Source organism: Rhodamnia argentea, chromosome 6 (genome assembly GCF_020921035.1).
Source record: "Rhodamnia argentea isolate NSW1041297 chromosome 6, ASM2092103v1, whole genome shotgun sequence".
Taxonomy (NCBI): Eukaryota; Viridiplantae; Streptophyta; class Magnoliopsida; order Myrtales; family Myrtaceae; genus Rhodamnia; species Rhodamnia argentea.
In genome coordinates, this window is record NC_063155.1 from 4,423,897 (window position 1) to 4,437,484 (window position 13,588).

A 13,588-nucleotide genomic window follows, 5' to 3' on the forward strand; every position below is an offset into this window, starting at 1 on the left:
TCACACAATCATTTGAAACTCAACCACCCATTTCAACTTCCAACTCCCACCATATTAAAACCCTTATTGGAACGGTGATATGTTGGCCTTGACCCATGAAACCCTAAATTTTCTGAAATATTTTTGCAGCATACATATTTGGGTTCTATATTTGTATGTTATGATTGAATATGGAGTTATTTTGGATAATCATTCAAACTCTCTTAAGGGGCCTTTGCCGAAAAGAGTTGAATGCAATGCAAAAATTAAAAAACATAAAGGATGACAGAGAGATCGGATAATCTGAAGTATCGAAAGACGAGGAGTGTGTATTCATGATATGATTAAACATACTCAGAGGTAAGCAAGAGTATTGTGTGACGGGCTGACAGATTCAAGGCCGCAAAATAGCTAGTGCGGTGCCTAGTGAGTGCCAGGCCAACCTTCATTCTATAATTATTCCTAAGAACAGTACGACGAATAGCATTCTCATATTGGATCGTACCATACCTAGCTTAACTCAAGCATCCAATCCATCGAGCGAAACACTCATAACCTTTGAGTACAATAGCTGGTTTCAACCTATCATGGCCTCATCAAGAAAGTGGCAGCAGCTCCAAATCAGATTGTCCATGGGAGGCCGTTCCCGCCTTCAGAACTTCCTAGAAATATAATATTTCTATAATAGAACTCCTAGCAAAAACCAACCTGACAGCACTTCCACAAACCAATTTTATCTTCCTTTCCGCATCACTCGCTTATCATCCCGACATGACAAGGGTACGTGCGTACGGTTGGGTCACGAAATTTCTGGTCCGTGACATCCATGTGAGTTTTGGAGGATTTTACATTTGTGAAATCTTTTGAGGTAGCTCTAACAAATATTACATGAAATGCTCGTAAAAGTATTTGGAGACTTCCTGGAAGTATAGGTCTGATCTATATATGGCAAAATACAGGAAAGTTTCTGCAATGGTCAGTACCTCTCTGATCTTCTCCATGCAAAACCAATCTAGACTTGCCTATCATGTGTACGAATGAGTGCATATTGTCTTTCGTGTGAGCAAAATTTATTCAAGTACTAAGAACAGTGCTAGAGATATTAAGACCGACACGCAGAATTGGATTACCAAATGATACGGCAAATAATTGTTAGGTGCTTAAATGGGCGGACTAATTTAAACAACCATTTTACAGTTAGTCAAATAATTGTTAGTCAACCCATTTAGTATACTAATCTCAGTATCTCTAGCATTGATCATCTGCTAATTAGGCTCGACTACAATTTAAATTGTGATTACTGCCTCTAATATATTGTACCTGATAAAAATACGGGTGTGTTTGCCATAGATACATCTTTTCTGTTAGACTCGTTAGACTTAGAATGAACACTATTTCCAACACTATTCATTCCTCTTCGTTTATCTCACAGACAACAAATGATTTGAAAAATATCTTCCTAAAAATAGGTCGCTTATGTCGCTTGAAATTAGTAGTTACTCAAAAAATGTTCTCATTGCCGAAAACAACTTATGTCTAAATATTTTTGTGGACGACGAGAATATTATTGGTTCATTTAATTTTGTAAGTGATACAAGCGTCAATTTTCGGTAAAGTATTATCTAAATGACTTATTTTTTGAGAAACAAACAGAGCCTAGTATCATTATCCTTTTTCTAGAACCACTAAAATAGAGTGTCAAACTCCATCAAAGTTTCTTTTTGTCCTGAAAGAACATAACTTAGTTCCCAAAAGTTGATACTTGGTAATCGGTTCGATGGACGATGGGGGAGCGTGAGCTGAAACCACCTAACAATTTATCGTCCGACAGGTTTTTCAGTTGCCTAACATTTATATGTTCAGGTCTTCCATAAACAAACAAGACAAGGAAAATTAAAGACAGATGGGACACACTACCAAAGCACGAACCTGTGAGCCTGACCAGGAACCTCAGAAACACATTGGCACATGATCTCACGTAAGGAAGCTTGAACATGCCATTCTAGGAAGTTTGGCCTTTGGTGAGGCCCTAGTGGATCAAATATATGTATATAAAGTTATGTTCAGTTCAGTCCCTTCAAAATTCAAATTTGGTATGCAGAGAAGAAGTTGGTATTGGAGACAATGGACAAGACAATGGATAAGTTGGAGGAACCACCATGTGGGGTTGTCCATTGAATCATCCACATGAGATTGGTGTCCTAAAAAATTCAGCATTTGACAATGACTTGTGAGTTTGTGAGCACCAGGAGGGGTTTTGCTCATTTATGGACTTGTCGAGTGGGCAAAATGTGGATTGTTCTTTGGACATATCATTTAATTTTTGTTGCTCATCAACAAAAGTAGAAAGAGAACTTCCTGAAGATGCCCATTTATTTTTCCAATTTGCAATCTAACCAATTTGTGTCTCAATTTAATTTGCCATGTCTTCTTCGGAGCATCGCCTAACTAATTTCCCCTCAAATTTACCAAAGCGACCAAATCATATGCCCGACATTGAGAGTACTTTGGTTGTATCACATATTATTAAGCATAATCATCCGAAATTATTGTTATTATCAAGAAATCACATACAATTATTCTTTGTTGAAAAGTTTCGCTAAATTAGATGAATCATATCGTTCTTTTCATTCTTAGTTAGATAGATTCGCTTGAGTTAAATTAACTATCACTTAAAAATAAATTTAAGATACTTTCCATTTATCCTTTTTGAAAGTATAACCTAACAAGAGATGGAGCTTGTGGACTACAAATCAATTTCAAGTACTGTTAACTCCGTCTTTGACAGGGAAAAAAAAACATACACTTTTTATGGGGTGGGTTATTGGGCTCGGGTTCACTTTTTCGTGGTCTAGTGTTCATGTCCCTAAATTACAAAGATAAAAAAAGAAAGAAGAAAAACGAAATGGAGGCCCAAATATGTTGCAAAATGGGCCTTTACTTTGCAGAAATTACAAACATTGCTCAAGGTTCTATTTGTCTCACGGGAAATAAAGATTTGGAAAATATATATTGTTTAAAATAAATGAATAAATGAAAAATATTTTTACCGTCCATGAAAATATTTGGCTATAAATTATTGTCGATAATAAAAAAAATTTTCCATTGACTAATTATTTCAAGCTATACAAAAATTCAGTTTTAGGAAAATGCTTTCCAAATCATTGATCGACGTAACGAACAGAGCTATGTAAAACTTAAATTGACTCGGTCAAATCACTTAATTTTTTCTTAAGCTTTAGACCACGAATCTATCTATAGCTACATTTTCATCAATATTTATATCTATATAGAACTTAAATTGAAACTAATGAAATGAGATTCTCTCAAAATATTATATGATTCCCACATCAGCTTTTAAAGGAGTTTTCCATGAGATTTCACGTTCAAGTTATCTCCTCCATCTCCCGTTATTCCTCTCAATGATCAATTACAAGTATTTATGGGGCTTAATTTACGTTACATTCTTCCCATTTTCTCCCCATTAATTCTTTTCATAACGACTGGCAGCATTTGTAAGCTCTGTAAAAGCCATTGATTGTGCGATTAAGGGGGACATTAAACTCCTCCAGGGAAAACGTCAACCTACTTCTTTATTTGACTTCAGGTTCTCCTTGGATCGTGAGACCACAACCTCGTCCTTCATATGTTTCTCATGTTGGGGTTGAGAAGATGAAGAATAAGTACCTTGCTTAGATTACATACGCACGAGGTTCGACTTTGGCACAAGGTTGTTCAATGTGGCTGGCGACTTCAGTCGATAGAGAACGAGGAGAGACCGGTGTTCCTCCTATTGCCCATCCCAAGGGAAGGCCATCAAATCACTATTGAGCACTTGATAGCGAATTTACGCGACTCATGGTGAGCTCGCAGGTGGATAGCTTCAAGTATCGGATCCCCGTGTTTCAACTGATAATGTTGTTGATTATTTGGGCCTATGTTCACACAGATTCTACGTCTCATTGAAGAAAACAAAGTCCTCCGGCTCTGCTATCCATTACTATGCTTTCGCTGCTCTCTGAAGGTAAAAAGCATTCAAATTGAGTAGATCCCTTTCTACTTCTTCACAACTTTTTAAGTTCAAGCAATAAGCTTGCGCTACATGCCAGATTTTCTCATCATGTCTGAGATATACATTAGGTTTCTCTACATTCTTAGAGAATCAATGGTGGGTAGTGACAAATGACAAGGGTTGTTAGGAGAATTTGAAATGAAAAAGGATGAACTGACGCCTCATTATATATTGAAATTGACTCAGGCCTTGAATCTAATGTGATAATGGATGATTGGACACAAAAGAGATTTTAACCACTCTCAGACCGCTCAATACGTTCGAGGACATTGGACTCGCAGAGGAGTTCGACTCTGTTTGAAGTCTAAACCATGATTTTCCAAGAGCAAAATCCTTCTTTTTCAACTTTTTCCAGAGCTACAAATAGTTTCCACGTTCTCTCCATTCCTAAGAAAGAAGACAATGATATATCACCTCTTCTATCTATTAAGCACACATTTGAGGACTCAGCAGTTAAAAGCATATGAATTAAGACAATATCATACAATGAGAAAAATTTATTGCAGATCGAATTGTTCCAAAATCTGCAAATTTGCTATTATATAATAATATGCACTGTAAACAGCGTATTTTGCGAATTGAAAATCTAAAAGCTGCATCAATGTGGCATACACAGATCTGTAGGGGAAGAGAGTCATAGTTCTTATCGTATAAGGTGAACTCACCAAGTATTTTACTTCAAGCACCTGCCGAGAAGTTGAATCCATGAGAGTTTGGGCCTAATAGAACCTTCCAATCCACTAACTACAGTTAGACTCGGATTTCGAAAAGTCGCTGCATTCTGTGGAAGAATGGCTTCACTATTACAGGTTGGAATGAGCAGAAGCCGTATTCCCAGCTAACTTGCCCTTGACCGTGAATCTCTCTCTCTCTCTCTCTCTCTCTCTCTCTCGCGGTGCATATTCTACAGTAAGGTGAACGATCCAATAGTGGATGTGCCCAAACTTGGAAAACTTAAGAGGCACACACCACTCAGTTGGACTTCATCTCAATATCTTCATCCTCCTTCAAGGTGGTGTCAGAATCATTTTGTGGAAGGAGGCCAAGGAGAGGCAAGGGCAACAACGAGCTGAGATTGCACAGCACTATCAGAAAGGCCAAATTGTCAAACCTGTCCTTGGTGATACCAAAGAGCTGTGTCAGTCCAGCACCAATAAGCCCACCTACCATGCTCCCCCCATTGGATATGGACATGAGAGTGGCAAAAAGTGTAGCTTCCAATCCCTCTGGACATAGTCTTGCCGCCAGGACAAGGACAGGCATGAAAGAAGCCTACAACGTAAAAATGAGGGGTTAAATAATCTCTCCAATATCCATATAATAAAGCAAACCCAAAAGGAACCTTCAACCTAAACTTTTTCCTAAAAATTCCACAATATACCCATGCATTCTAAGGAAACAAACAATGATTCGTATTACTAAACAATGGAAAATATAGCAATTTAAAATGTGAACATTTATCATGTTGTTTGAGAAATATATTTTATATAGATTCTATATTTAAGTAATCTTCGTTATCCTACAACAATTTAAATTTATTCTTTAAGTAACACAAACATGCTCCCTCACCGCTATCACAGAGACTACAAGTGCAATGGGAGCATCCGTTAGCAAAAGGATCGCCAAATTTTCCCTAGATACATCTATTCACTTAGCAATACCTGTATAGGATCCCCTCTTAGTAAAGTTAATGAAAGAAATCATTTTATCTACTAATACTCTTGTCATTTCTCCCCCACTTCCGCCTAATGTTAATTCCTTCTCCTGTTTATCATATTTTAATGTGTGTGCCCACTTTCCTAGTAACTCAGTAGGATAAATCACTAGTTCGTTAAGTTAGCAGTCAGCACCAGAGAACGAGGATAATGCACTGGTGCGAAAGCAATAAAATTAACGCATGTTCTTTCTGTTGTAGCATAGCTGATACTATCACATGGAAGTCTTGCATTGGCAGATTCATACAAGGAGGTTATACAATGACTAACATAATAAACAAAGCTCAGAAGCAGCACAAGATGCAAGTGGCAACAGTATTTGTGTTACATATTATGACATTTTAGGCAAAAAAATCTGGTTACCCTAGGATGCTACATATTAGCCTCAGATATATCAAGAACCTATTTGGTCCTATAACTCAACAACTTTTAGAATAAAACTTTGAAAAGTAATTAATGAATTCTCTGTTTCACTAAAAAGACAGTATCCCAGAACTGCAGATTCTCCGACTAACATCGTGATAGTTTCTTAATGTTCATGTCCTCATATAAAATACTATACTAATTAGCCTAAGTCATAGTCCCCATTTTAGAGTAATAGACCAGCACCAAGGACAACATATGTGGTTGGCACCTGTATTTCTCGTCTTACTGACATAGCACGCAAGTGCTTATGTATTAGGTGCACCAGGTTGTGTGGGATGGTTCATAATCAAGACACACCAGCATAATTGAATGTGTTAGAAACTAATTACCTGGCCCAGAACAGTCAAAACTAAGGAGTCTCCAATTGCAAACCATTCATCGCTTATACCGAATTGACGGTTTAAGCCTGTCACAAGGAAAACCTAACAAAGAAAGAAGCCATGTGATGCAACAAGCCTGGGAATCAATGCAGCTTAATCTTAACTAAATACAAGCATGACACTTGCCTGTGTCATCCCCAGCACCGATCCCATTAATGTCGTCGCAACAAAGATCTTCCGTAGTGGAACATTTTTCAGAAATCCATTATAGAGCCCAACACCTAGAAGTGACGCAACAGAAGTAACAAGTTTGACTCGTCCAAGAAACTCCGGAGTGAAACCAAGTTTGTTCGTGCTGAATTCCCAAAAATGTCATCAAAATTGCTATCATGTAAGGAGATGAGAATACCTCATCGTCTAGAAAGAAATTGTCGCAATTAAAAAATCAAGTCTGAACTTACGTGAAGTAAAACATAGCAGAATCTGATTGTGGTGTAGCCTGCCAAAGAAAGATGAATAATGTGGGGAGAAGTACATTGGGTTGCTTCACTGCACCCCAGAGCTTTATAATATCCTCTTTTGACTTTTCCAGAAAGCCAGCATTGGCAAGAGGAAAATTCTGTTTCAGTCCCCTTACAGAACCAACAACTGGCTGCTCTTTAACAAGAACAGCTACAGCAGATGTTAGCAGAGGTAGCATGGCTGTAACACCAAATACAAACCTGAAAAACGAGATTGACATGGGAAAACTCAGTTTTTGAGATGTCGAAAAGGTTGCTTAAAGTGCAACCAGAACAAAGATTCAATATTAGTTTGCCAACAAAGGAAAGATTCACCAAAAGCACCTTACTCCATATGCGTCCACAAGGGATCCACTAAAGTAAGAGCTAACAATTCCACCAAAAGCTGAGGATCCCCAGCATAAGGACTGAAGGGATCCAGACATGCTTTGTGATTCACCACGGGCCCTCTCCACAACCATGGAATCCACAACCTACAGCATACTTCAATATTTGGCATGATTTGTATGTATCCAGAGAAAACAACACTGGCAAATATTCAACTTATAGCTAAGTATCTCTATAAGAACGATTTGATTGAGAACATTCAGGTGGAAAACCCATATATTAAGAGTGACAAAAAAAATGGAAACAACTCTGACAGATTAGGCTGTGAGAAAGCTGGTCGAGACATGACCTTTTTTAGGAACAAGCAGGTTCAATGCAAGCCTGGTATATTTGCTCATTTTCATTACAACTTAACCCCACTATAGTTTTGCAGGCAAAAGAGTTTGTTAAGCACATGCTGGCCATGTGATTATCCAATTTCAACGTGGTGTAATTTCCCTTTGTGCAAATAGCTAAGAAAAGAAAATCTTGGATTAGTTGTGTTGCCCTTTCATGCTCTGACAAAAGGCAAGTACATGAAGACATCCTGCAACCAATCACCAGATTCTCATAAAATCACGTGCATTTCAACCGCCAATTTCCGGAGGTACCCAGTTTCCAGAGAGTCCTACACTTCACTGGCATTAAATCATTCTGTTTGCTAATTTGTCACTTTCAGCTGTAATTGAAAATCATAGGCATCTATATGGCAAGTTAAAGCAACATTTTGGAGGCCAAAAAACATGTCATATCCTTGTAAGTATGGAATTAAGGGTGGATACATACAACATCAGAGAAGGCAACAGAGAGAGATCCAAGCAATATGCAGAATGCTGCACTGTATTTGCTATCAACAAAGGTGGCCATTAAACTCCATGAAAGTGCTCCCAGAAGCCCTGATAAAACCAAGTATGATCTTCTTCGGTAACCAAAAAGTGGGATAGAATCACTGCAACAACAATCTCGTTTGTGAATAATTTCCCTAGAAATAAAAATAGATGCAATTCATATTTGGAACAAATGCGATCCATTAAAACGAGATTGAAAGGGAAAATGCACCTGATAAACCCATATAAAGGTTTTACGAGCCATGGTAATGCAGAAAAACCAGATACCACAGCTGTCTAGTCAACCACAAACAGTGTTAGTGCTCATAAGTATCAGAGCAAAGGGAAGCTGATCAGCTGCTTACAAAGATATTCCTCGCTATTAAGTGGCATAAACCAGAATTATAGATTTGCTAATGAGTTGGCCGAGTCCAGACTAACCAAGGCCATAACAGACAGGAAAATCTTCTTAAGTCTTAAGGAAAGTTCAGAGGTAAGCAATAACAGAGGAAGCTCACGAGTTTCTCTTCATACTAGCCGAAACATACCAATTGAATGATCTCAAAAGAGACCTACTTTTTCGTTAAGAAATCCTTAGGAAACAATGACATACCTCTGCAGGATCTAGATGCAAATCATCTTTCAAATAAAAACTGACGGCGAGTCTTGAAAGGCCCAAGACACCTTGAACAAAATAAACCATCGCAACTGCAATATTGTCTGGGGACAAGTCGACCCCAAATAACTTTATTGAATTTGCATGGCTTTTTTTCTTGCGAAGAACATTTTTACTGGAAGTGCTTGTTTCTTCGTCGTTGTTTGCTGTCAACGTATCCCCATTTCCTGCCCCTGAATTATTAACGGAAATAGATAAGGAAAAGAACACCATCAGAGGAGTAGTGTCATTAGGGAAGCAGCATAAAGTTTGAGGATAAATGTTCAAGAAAGTTTGCAACAAGCTAAATCATGTTCCGAAGTAGAATCTGCCAGCTGCCAAAAGGAACAACAAAGGAAAAAGCCACTTCAGGTCAGTGACCCTTCACAGAGGAGTCAGCTTCCAACACAAGCAGCACATATTTGGCCATAAAGTTGATATCTAAGCAGGTTTTACTTCACTCGAACAGTATTTTACATTGATTGAATGACACTCACATCTCTACTTGTGCAACTTCAACTAAAGTAGGCAGTTGACAGATCAGCTCAACTTAAATCAGAGATGAGCATGAGCAAAGACGATCAGCCAAGAGATCGCAGGATGAATTGAATTACAACCATCACCACTTAACCAGTTAACTCACAACAACTACATTGCCACTGTCACGTCAAGCAGACTCACAAGTCTTCATGAGCGACACAAACCCAAATAAGCAACCAATAATTGGCTACAAAACAAACATCCTAAATTCAAGTATCATCCTCGACCCACGCTCAATCAAAACCACAAATTCCTCAAAGAGAAAACAAATGTGCCAACGATTGGGAGAAATGGTGAAAATACTCATGGGAGAAGAAAAAATTGACGCAATAAAAGTTACCCATAGAATTCAGCAACCGGTCATGATCCTCCTCCTCCTCCTCCCACCGGCGAGGGGCCGCCGGCATCTGGACGGCGGTGGACATGTCGTCACCCGGCGGCTCCGACGGATCTTTCCGGCGAGCTCGTCTCCGGGACCGAGCGGCGAGGTCCGACGACTTCCTGCGAACGTGCGACGAGATGGGAAGAGCACGGGAGGGGGAGATGGAGGACAAAGGTGCAAACTTTGGGGAGGGCAGCTCGGAGGAGGAGAGGGTGGTTAGGAACAGGATTGCCATTACTTATAGAAGAAAGAGTTCGGCTTTAATTTCTTGGAAATTCAGATGGCTTTTGTTTTGTTTATTGATTGCCCGTTGCCTTCCAGTTTTGTGGGATTTTGGATGGTCGTAATGACTGAATTGCCCTCGTCTTGTGAGATTATTCACGGATGGACTGGGGCCGTGAGGCTAGTCACGGCCGGTTCGGTGGAACCGCCGGTTCCGGTTCGAGAACCGGCGGTTCCGGTTCCACGTAAAGGTGGAACCGGAACCGGCCGTGAAAAATGGCGGTTCCGGTTCCGAACCGGGAACCGGCGGTTCCGGGCCGGTTCCCGGGCGGTTCGGTTCCTGCTGGGAACCGCCGGTTCCGGTTCGGAACCCCGGTTCATTCCGATTCATTTTTAATAATAATTTTTAAAATAATAAATAATAAAATAAATATAATAAATTATAAATTATAAAATACAATTAAATTGTACATTGTAATAAAATATGGGAAAAAAAAAAGAAGGAATGGGCTTGAACTTAATGAATTATCATTAAGCGACCTACATATCTTCTTGGGGATAGAAGAATCAAAGCCCATGTAGTTCTTTTTACCTTTGAGAACCCCAACTTACCTCATCGTCAATCGTCGCTACCCGTTGTGGTACCCGTGGCGGTGGTATCTCCAACATCATCGCTAAAAAATTCGTGTTCACGATCTAACTCTTGGTGTCGATATTTCGCCCTCGTCCAATCGCCGACACAAGCTTGAGCTTCCACAGAGTCCGGGCTTAATCTTGAAGGGCGAGAGTCCAAAATTAATCCTCCAAAACTAAATGCTTGTTCAACTACAACCGTTGAAGAAGGGGTTGCTAATATTTGACGAGCGATGAGGGCGAGAACTGGATACTCGATTTGGTGACTCTTCCACCACTTCAGGATTTCGAAATCTGTACTATGTTCTGCATCACGAAACTCAAATTGAGTGGTTAAATATTTTTCTAATTCAGAAATATTACCTGTTGCCCCTTTTTTTTTTTTTTGCCTACTCTTAAGCATATTATACCCTCTACTAAGTGAACTACCACCTTCGCTACGTGAGGCGGTAGATTGTAAAGATCCGGAATCACTTAAACCATATCTACTACAAAATTCTCCATATAATGCTACTATAGATTCTTTAACATGTCCTAATATATTTAAAATATCTATTGAATCATCCAAATGTAAACAATCATGATAATACACATTCAAATAATCTTGTAAACCGTCTAATTTAATACGTGGATCAAAAACAATACCAACTAAATAGACAAGAGGAATTTGCAAATAATAATGCAACCATTTTTCTCGCATTACTAAAATAGTTTGACCTAATTCGGTATCTTTTTCATATTCACTAAAAACACTACTAATATTAACACACTCTATTAAAAATAAATGCGTTGTAGGATAATAAATACCAGATAAAGTCTTAGTAGCATCATTAAAAATTTTCAAAATATCTAAAATTTTCTTGCAAACGTCCCAATGTTGAGGAAGTAAAGTAATTTCGGGAATATTTTGTGAAATAAACATACATAATAAATCTTTATATTCAAAAGTTTGCCGAAGCAACTCGTACGTAGAATTCCAACGAGTCGGAATATCTTTTGGAAATCTTCTTGGCCTTCTCCCATTTTGTTTACAAAATTTTCCCCATGATTTCATACATTGGGGACGACTCCATAAAAATTTAATTGCACTTTTTATTGGGGCGAGAGAAGTGTCAAGAGTTCGTAAACCATTTTGTACACATAAATTTAAAACATGACAAGCACATCTAATGTGAAAAAATTGTCCGCCAAAAGTGGGTTTGCAAATATTTTCTAATTCGGGAATAGAAGCGGTATTTGCGGCGGCATTATCAAAACCAATTGAAAATACTTTATTTATTAAATTATATTCTTCTAAAACTTGCCTAATTATTCTATAAATATTATGAGCCGAATGGCTTTCATCAAAAACTCGGAATGCAATAAGTCTTTTTTGAATCATCCAATTGTCATCTATCCAATGACACGTGACACTCATATAACAATGAATTTGCCAAGGATCACTCCAAATATCGCTACCTATATGCACACGTCCATTGAATTCGCCAAAAAAATTTTGCTAAAGATTTTTTTCCTTTTTTATAAAGATGAAAAACTTCGCGTTTAAGAGTATTTTTTGGAATAGTTGGCGCTTCGGAACCAACGCAGTATTTATCAAATATTTCATATTAAAATTTTCACCAGTATTAAACGGAGCATGATCAAGGGCAACATATTCACCTAATGTTTGTTTATAAAGTGCTTCGGTGAAACGAAATAAAGGATGAGGCTTAGAAGTGGCGTACTCGGAAATTTGTTGTTGCGTATTGTCGATCCCCGCTTGCGTTGGATGTTTTTTCGTCAAATGCCGACGGAATGTTCCGTAGCCGTCTCCTTTCGTGAATTTATAAGTTTGCGAACAATATTTACATTTTACATTATACTTACCTTCGACTTCATCACGTACCTTGTCGAAGTGTAGCCACAAGTCCAATGTATTATCTCGGCCCTTCCGTTCCGGCTCATTTGCCGTTGACGTTTCTTCGACACCAGTGGGAGGATGAAGACTTTCTTGTGTTGGGATGTGCTCGACGTTCGGAATCGGGACATAGTTGATATTATCGTCGTCGTCTTCCCAACTTGCATACTCACGAGGATCGTATTCATGAAAGGGATAGTCGGAATCTCCCATAGCCATCTTGCCCTTGTCGGCATTTCTGCTTCCACTTGCCATTTTTTGAGAGAATTGATCGGAAATCCGATTGAGAGAATTGAGTCGAGATTGAGAGAATTGGGAGAATTTGAGCGATTTGAGAGGATTTCGGAGAGAATTCGAGAGATTGTTCAGAGAATTTGTGACAAAAATGAAAGGGGAAACATATGCATTTATAGGCAAGAATCATTTTTTTTATTATTATTATTATTTTTTAAAAATGGAAAGCAACGGCCCAAAGCCGCGGGCGCGCGGGGGGGGGGGGCCGGGGCGAGAGCCCAACGGCTCTCCGCCCGGGCCCACTTTTTTTTTTTTTTTTTTTGGCGGTTCGGAACCGGCCCGGAATCGCCGGTTCCGGGCCGGTTCCCACGTTTCCGGAACCGTGGGCCCGGTCAACGGGCCGGTCAACGGGCCGGTTCCGGGCCGGTTCCGGGCCCACGGGCCCAAATGGCCCCCTCTACGTGAGGCTAATTAAGACTCGGCTTCCTTCATCAATCAAACAACAGATTTTGGTTAATTTGGCTTTTTGGTGGGGTTAGAGCTGAATTCGACCACGTGCACAAAAAAAAAAACTATGTTCACTTCCCGAACATTTCTCAGTGTTGTCGATGTTATTACAATGTCATCATGTATTTTGATTTTGAAATTATCCTCTACCATTATACAAGCACTAATAAGTAGTAAAACCAATTCATAGTCGATGAAGCGTGAAACGACCAATCGAAATCCGTCAAATGACGAATCTTTTGTTACGGATAAAATATACTATCCGAATTACTGCGAGCTAATTCCATAATAT

General features: G+C 39.0%; 1 protein-coding gene across 1 annotated transcript; it reads right to left on the bottom strand.

Annotated features, from left to right (window-relative positions):
* Positions 1-4,563: 4,563 nt before the first annotated feature.
* LOC115744895 (folate-biopterin transporter 1, chloroplastic) lies at positions 4,564-10,082 on the bottom strand. The gene is made up of 9 exons (XM_030680302.2): positions 9,762-10,082; positions 8,840-9,075; positions 8,459-8,523; positions 8,186-8,348; positions 7,358-7,506; positions 6,974-7,234; positions 6,699-6,867; positions 6,522-6,614; positions 4,564-5,323 (listed from the first exon to the last, which is right to left on the bottom strand). Exons 1-9 carry the CDS (start codon positions 10,036-10,038, stop codon positions 5,024-5,026), a joined length of 1,713 nt encoding a protein of 570 aa, XP_030536162.1. The 5' UTR covers positions 10,039-10,082; the 3' UTR covers positions 4,564-5,023.
* Between the last annotated feature and the right edge of the window lie 3,506 nt (positions 10,083-13,588).